At 42.3% G+C, this 7,971-nt stretch overlaps 1 protein-coding gene across 2 annotated transcripts in view; it reads left to right on the plus strand.

Moving 5' to 3' along the window:
- LOC147679817 (beta-1,3-galactosyltransferase 2-like) overlaps positions 1–7,368 on the plus strand; it is a 294,865-nt gene extending 287,497 nt beyond the window's left edge. For both annotated transcript variants that reach the window (XM_086943370.1, XM_086943369.1), the window contains exon 2: positions 5,649–7,368. In XM_086943370.1, the coding sequence (XP_086799496.1) occupies positions 5,785–6,939 (1,155 nt within the window). In that variant the 5' untranslated portion in view covers positions 5,649–5,784 and the 3' untranslated portion in view covers positions 6,940–7,368. The remainder of the gene's footprint in view (positions 1–5,648) is intronic.
- Positions 7,369–7,971: the final 603 nt, after the last annotated feature.

The following is a 7,971-nucleotide window of genomic DNA, read 5'->3' on the forward strand; positions in this document are numbered from 1 at the left end:
TTAACCCACTGAGATATCTTAGCTTAAGTTTTGTTGTAAGCAATTGATTAGAAAGGAGAAGAGAAAAGACAGTGATATTTGGTTAGTTAAAATGTTTTTCTAAAAGTTGACTCATCCATATCACATATCATTTTTCCCATCAGATCAACATATAACAATGTTTTGTATCCTGTCAAGTTTTGGAGGAAACATTTTCTCCTTACCATCCCTGTGGTGAATGAAACCGAGCCAGTGGATTCCATTCCATAGATGAGTTTTCTCTAGAAATTGGAGGATTTTTAGTTTTCTCTAAAATGTAAATAAGGCCATAGGATATCTGCCAGAATTTACCTGCATGCTGTCTCTGGTCGGTTTGCCTGCAGGAACCCCCTTTGCTAGTCACAGGGGGTTCTTCTACAGTGCCCCCAGCACGAAGATCTGGCTCGCGTGCAGCTGGGCCACTACTTCCATAGCAGATGGATGGGGGCCTCTTATGTTGCTGAATGAAGAAAGCTAGCAACACTGCTTAGGCAGCAGCCCGGGGAGTGGCGGCCTGTGGTTGAGCGATGGCCTGTAGTTGAATGACAGCCTGTGGTTGAGTGATGGCCTGTGGTTGAATGACAGCCTGTGGTTGAGTGATGGCCTGTGGTTGAATGACAGCCTGTGGTTGAGTGATGGCCTGTGGTTGCGCCATTGTGGCACAAGAAATTCACTACCAGCTCCCTCTTCTGCATAAAGAACGGTTCAGTTATATAGCCATAATGTTATTGCTGTTAATGCCATTGGTCAATCCCATATGCATCATCAGCACTGCCCATGACAGCCGACCTACATTACAATAGTTTCCCCTACCGAGCCCTGGAATACAGCAGAACCTCACCGCTCCCACTGCAACACAACTACCTAAGCGATAAGTAGGGCATGGCGGTCTATGGGGACACCAACAAGATGCTGGGGCATCAGGCACTTTGTGCGAGATACTGTGGAGGTTGTTTGTGCTGCCTCTACTGCAGCAGATGCTTCCACTGATCCTCCCCGCAGACAGGTAGTTTCACCCTTGACACTCTGCTGTTAACTGATAACTAGGAGTCTAAGCGCCAAGATGCTCCTTGGAGTGGTAGCGCACTATACAAGTGCCAACTCACATCACATCACCACTGTGTTGTCTACACTTTTCTTGGTGAGTCAGCTCTAGGCTGAGGTCACGATTCATAAGGGAAACTGAGATGAAATTCTAACTTTATGACTTTTGGTATTCAAAAAGGGCATTTACGAGTAGTAAAGTTATACCTTTGTCAGGGGTATTTGGGCAGTAGAAGTAATGCCAAAATATCTGGGCTGTCAAACATTTCCTTAATTGTATAACAAGAGCTTTGCCTGACCCAAATGGTAAGCCCTCCTGAGGGTCTACCTTTTTGACCACCAGTAGCTGGCTTAGAATAATTTAAATAACCATGATGGTAGACTGGATTGAGTGACCATGTTTCCTGAAAAACAAGTGTATCTTGGGTCTCTATAAAAGCAGTCCAATCCAGTGTCGTAGTCTTAGAGGACAGACCCGCTATATTCCAGGAGGCAAGTGCCAACTGCGAGGCTTCCTGTATGTGGGAAGCACTACATAGGTCTACCTCGGTACCTTGTCCCGTATCCTGGGCCTGAGGTACAGGAACCGGATGATCAGAGATGCGCATTAGAACTTCCTGTACTGGAACTTTGGATATTAAAGGCCCATCAGCAATTCCCATCCCACCAATTCTACTACATTTGATAGATGATCCTATGCTGTTTTTATCTACCCCCCCCAGGGAATGCACCACTGCCACTGATTGTAATAAAGGGGTAGAATTCCTTAGGCATCAATCTATATTCTGTAAGGAAGAATTCACATTACATCTTTGGGCTGGATTACTAGTTTTTTGATTTGTGTATGGCTCTGGAGTGTTAAGTTTCATCCTCATATTAGTTGGAATCAAATGAGTTGTCCTTAGTTCGAAGGCCACTAAATTCTTTAAGTCAGTGGTTGCAAGTGTAAGACACGCAAAATCAGGTTTTGGGCCCATGGATATATGCCTTTTGGCAGAAAATATATCTTCCCTGATTATGGATCTACACTTGCGCACATGTCTTAACCATTGAGTAGATTTATTGGTCAAGGATTGCTCATCTTCCTTGATGAGACTTGGGCGAAGTTTAGGAACTTTAATCAAGAAAATGTGGGATTTTGAGGAGTGAATCAGAGGTTTCTCATTGTTAATAGCTCTGTCAGATGGTAATATTCCAGAGCATTGACCAGATTGTGAAAATGCGCAGAGTTCTCTGCTAAATTCCATGGGTTGTGAGCAAGGGCCCCTTTGTCTACCTTGTATATTCAAGGTAGATGGCTGGAAAATAGTTGGACCAGTGAGTGAACGTGTGTCGCTAAGTACTCGTTGTTCTATGGAGTTAATCTATCTGCACAATCATTTGTTAGGTCTATAGTTTTAGATGGTTGGGCCACTGTCTGACCTACAATAGCTAGTTGTGTAGGGCTAATGTGTGGTTTCAGTGCAGTAAAAAGCAAATCAATCACACCCTTAAGTGAGCTAACTGTTTCTGTAAGTTGTCTTGTCTGTGTCTTTAGATCTGCTGTCTGGCCGCTAAACTGGTCAGTACATTAGTTCTTACACGGACAAGTAAAGGTTTCAGTTTTAGCAGTGACTCCTCCCATTCCTTCTGTACCCTGATAATCACAAGGTTCCACTTCATTCAGGTCCAAGGTAGGAATCTGTTTGTACACTCTATTGTAGACTCAGAGTGGCTGAAGTTAGCTGGTTTAGTATTTATTGATTTGGAATTGTTGGTTGCTGTACTCATAATGCCTCCTTTAAATGACATTGGAGAGCCCTTCAATAACGATCTTTGGAACATCTCTGGGATAGGTGGGGGGCCATTTGGAAGAATGGAGAGGGTGGGGGGTGGGATGATGCACATCTACAACACTACGGTCTAGATCCAGAGGAGCAGATAAAAGCTCCTCGCAATCGCTAACAAAATTTTCAATGTGATTCATGACGCAGGTATTATTTTTACGCGTCAATTGTTTGGTTGACCTTTTACTTTCTTGCCTTTTTCCAATGAACCCCCTTCCAAACAGTCCACTGCTTTCCTTTTCCCCATATCACGTAGTACAGAAAAACGTTAGGCAAAGACAGCACTAGGTTTATAACCAACAAGATTAAAATCAATAGACAAAAATTACAAACGAAATACAAATAACTAGCGAGGAAATAGCAAGCAGGCTTTTGCAGACTTAAAAGACTTGAAAGTTTTGAAGCAAGTAACCAGAGGAAGATACGTAGGGTTGACGATTTACAGTCAGGATAGTCAGGCCAAAGTGGGGAACAAAATAGAACCTTATGAACGCAAAGAGACTACCGGGGACCAAACGTCAGGGGATAGCCCTGTCCTGTCACCTCCTGTCGCAGACTGGCACAGACAGGCCCGCCCTTGGCCTGGGCTTTGCCCGCGCACGCCCACGCGCATCCCGCGCTCCGGGAGTCCGCAACTGATTTTAAGCGCCTCCAGGCGCAGAATAATGACGCTGTTCGCAAGGCGCCGTGAAAAGCAGGACAGACTCGATGTTGCAGTCCTCCCTGGACCGACATCAGCAGGAAATACGGCAGCAAGAAATGTTGATATAATCTTCACTAATTGCTTAGTTGAATGTGTGGTTTTGCACCTTTTTGTCCATGCATATAACACAACCCACAGCTATTTCAGCAATGAAAATATTCACCTAAAATTGACCAGAAGTATTAGCATTGCCAATACTTGTTTATACTTTCCTGTGCACAATGCACAAGTATAAAAACATTTTGGCACAAGTTTACTGCAACGTAGCAGCAGCATTCGCACAGCTGCTAAACTGTCACTGTACAAAAACACTGAAGCAAAATATTGACCTACCACAGTATCTTGGCGGTAATTATAAATCGGTAAGGGCAGGTTTACATTACTTAACTTGATATATATGCACCCTGATGATATTTATATCCTCAATATGTGTTGATGTGAGATAAAAAACTTTATATCCGCACTATACTTACCTCCACTATATTCTGGTTGTCAGTACTTGTGCTGTGAAACATCTTGTAGCATGTTCTTTATTTAGAATATATTCTGACATACACCAAATGCTTTCCTTTCCACAGAATCATTCCCTTTGCTAATGCATGCATAGGAGGGGAACAGCCTTTACAACGCGGGCATTACCACGCGCTGCCATTACTAAGGTTGAGGGCGCTGTTGGACAAGGAATAGTTTAATTTTCTATTCCAACACCTTCCCTACTGTAACGTGGGCTGGAGTTGGAATAGAAAATTAAACTATTCCACTATAACGACTTGGGTTGTGAAAACAGCGTTGTAATGACACACGTGGTAATAGCCCGCGTTGTGCTGACATACAACCTGCATAGGAAGTATAATGGGTAGAGCCAGCACCAACAGCCTTTCATTTGATGCAAATCCAATCAACTAAAAGAGCATGACCTGGCCTTTCTTGAAATCTTAGTTCTAAATGAAATGAAACACAATGCAAACAGTAGACATTGGGCAAGCGGATTATTGTGTTATTTCCATGCAAAACATATGTAATTCAAGTGAAATTACACATTTTACATTGCTTTAATGGTTGTCATCACATAGGAATTAGTATTCAAGTGTATATCTCGAATACAAGTTTCATGAAAACCCCCTCTGCACTTCGCATTGAAGCATAATACATAGTATTTATGAGGGCTGCTGATGACTTTCTGGGCGGGGGACCAGTGGCGGCTGCTTGTATTTGAAAGTGAAGGGACGAGCAGGCGAATATTTTGACCCACCTTCAGGCACTGTTAGAAACCAGGCCACGATTGAGAGCTCTGGAGTTGAGGCTGAAATAAGTGTGAGTTTCTTACATTGCCTAACAGTGGGCAAAAAAAACAATTTTAAAATAAAAAAGCAAAGTACTTACCTTCTCCACTCCAGTGTCGCAGTCATTGGCTCCAAGGCAGCTTTTTTTATTTGTGCTTCGTTTCACGCATAAACAAAGAATTCCGCAGCCAACGCGTTTCACCAGTACAAGGCTTCTTCAGGGCATCAAAGAGTATCTCAGCAAAGGTCGCCATTTCTAGTGCACAGCATCACAAACAAATCATTCAGATATCCGTTATTATCTGATGGTAAAACATGTGTAATTGATTTAGCCAATTTCTTCTCAATATTTCAGGTAGGACTCTAGCTAAACCCTATTTCGCACATGTTCTTTAGGTACAAACGAGTACATCCTAGCAGATGATCATTTGGTCGTGCTTATATCGGTCCATACTGTAACCCTGTTTAAATATGTCTTTTTGGTTGACTCTCGAATATGTGTAAACAATTCTAATGTTCGATTAAATAATGGCTGGTCGTAAGAGGTGGGCAACTGACTTGCTTCTTAAACACATTGATTGCATCAGGTGGCTGCCAGAATCTGTTCAACTTTGGGAAATGGGTATGAGAAAATTGGAACTAAGGTTCCCTGCTTTCAGAGTCAGAAACACATTCATTCGGCTGCATTACATTTATATTTTCAACTAAACATTACAATTACAATTTATACAGTACATGATGAGGTTATTAATTACATATCTCTCTCTCTCCCAGTCTTTCCACAGAAAACTATTGTCCTGGAATAATCATAGGGACGATGGCTTCCCTAGAATAACACCGACTGTAGGGGATGAAATGCAGTGTTTCCGAAGAGTAGCCTCAGATCATCCTTTTTGTGGAAAATCTCACCATGCTCTACTGCATGAGACGTCTTTGGTCCATCACAATGAACTGCTGGAAGACAACATTTCTGCTACACCACTGTCTCACTGGGTTTGTGCTTCTGATCTGTTTGCTCACCCCATTTCTATTATTCAGCTATTATGAGCATATTTCAGGTAGAGCATTGCCGGCCAAAAACCAAGCATCATATAGTGTTGAAGAATTTAAGTCAGGAAAGATTGAGACCAACCTTCAGGGCACATTCTTGAAGACTGAAGTCCACAAATTGTCAACGCTTAAGGATATTGTGAGGATGAAAAGCCCAAATATCCCCCTCAGCAAAGACCTTGGGCACCAAAGTGAACCTTATTTCAAGTACATTGTGAATGAAGCCAACAAATGTCAAGAGAAACGTCCTTTTCTGGTACTGCTAGTGCCATGTGCACCTGACTACATTGAAGAGAGAAAGGCAATTCGAAAAACATGGGGAAATGAGGAATTGGTGACTGGCATAAAAATTGTCCGCATCTTTTTGATGGGCATTACAGTTCAGCCAGAAAGTGAGCTCCAGCAAGCGATCATGGAAGAGAGCAGGCACCATCGTGATATCATCCAGCAAGAATATCTGGACACCTACATGAACTTGACTACTAAGACCATAATGGGCATGAAATGGGTGGCAACATACTGTCCGCATACCTCCTATGTAATGAAAGCTGACTGTGATGTCTTTGTCAATACTGAATATTTAGTCCACCACCTTTTAAAGCCAGACATGCCTCCCAGGCAGGATTTCTTCACAGGGTATTTAATGAGGGGTTATACCCCCAATCGAAATACAGAGAGTAAATGGTACATGCCTCCGGAGTTGTATCCAGGCGACCTCTATCCAGTGTTTTGTTCTGGAACTGGTTATGTCTTCTCTGGAGATCTGGCAAAGAAGATTGTTAACATCTCACTAAACATCAGACAACTGCCATTGGAGGACGTGTATGTAGGGACCTGCCTATCTGCCTTAGGGATTGCTCCAGTTGCACCACCCAAGGAGTTTGACTTTAATCACTGGCGGGTCTCTTTTTCCAGCTGTCAGTACAGCCAACTAGTTACCTCTCATGGCTTCCAGCCTGATGAACTAATTAAATACTGGATTCTTCTCCAGAAGCACAAACACCATGCATGTTGAGCATGGCAGAAAAAAAATTGGCTGTAGTCAATGCATCCTTTAAAACATTGAAAACATCAAGACACCATTATTGTGTTTTTATGTGAATCAGAGACTTTTATTGAAATGCTTTACACTGACACCTGGAAATCCACATCTACTCAAACTTTCATCGAACTGACATCTCAAAATGCTAAAGAATTACCACATTTAGATTGCAAGTCCTGTTCAAAAGCTCTATTTCCTATGATGGCTAAATATGTTAAATAGTACTTGAGTTTTAAAAACTTGCAGTTGGTAACTAAAAAGTGCAAAGTGATTTAGCGAGATTTATTGAAAGATTCGATTGCATTATGAATTAACATATGGTTCTTCGTTTGTTGTGTAATAATGTTTTTATAGTATACTTTTATGGTTTGTTTTTAAACCGAATAAAGTGAATTGCCTGACTGACTGAATTAACATACGTTAAAACAATATAGGCAATTTGTTTTAATTTGAAACTATTAGCCAAAATGTAAACCTGTTTTATCAGGAGTTTGCAAGTTAAACACATACTAGGCCCAATTCACAAACTGCATTTTGTGGTTCCTAAAGTGGTACTATAGTAGTACTATTTATGTACTACAAAATGCAGTTCACAAATCTACAATTAGAAATCTCCACCACCAACTCCCTGTTCTTTTCTATTTGGAGATATCCACACATGTAAGTTAATTACTAAGGTCCTAATTGCGAGTCTTGCGGTCCTAGGACTGCCAGATTCGTGGTGGCGCGGCTGTAGGGGTCCAGCCACCTCCGCACCGGCGGTCTGATTGCCCTAATACGAATTAGGCGGTCATACCATAATTGGACTGCTGGCTCCGCAAGGGAACCAGCATCCTCTAGATGTGGTACAGTGGTCAGGAACATTGTAAGATAGAGGTGGTGCTGCTGCAGCACCGCCGTGCATATTACAAGTTTCAGGACAGTTAGCATTTTCATGGAGCTCTTTCCTCTATGAAAAGGCTGGCGGTGCTAAAACAAAGGGTGCCCTACAAGGCCCCCTGTGCC

Source organism: Lissotriton vulgaris, chromosome 11, assembly GCF_964263255.1.
Source record: "Lissotriton vulgaris chromosome 11, aLisVul1.2, whole genome shotgun sequence".
Classification (NCBI taxonomy): domain Eukaryota; kingdom Metazoa; phylum Chordata; class Amphibia; order Caudata; family Salamandridae; genus Lissotriton; species Lissotriton vulgaris.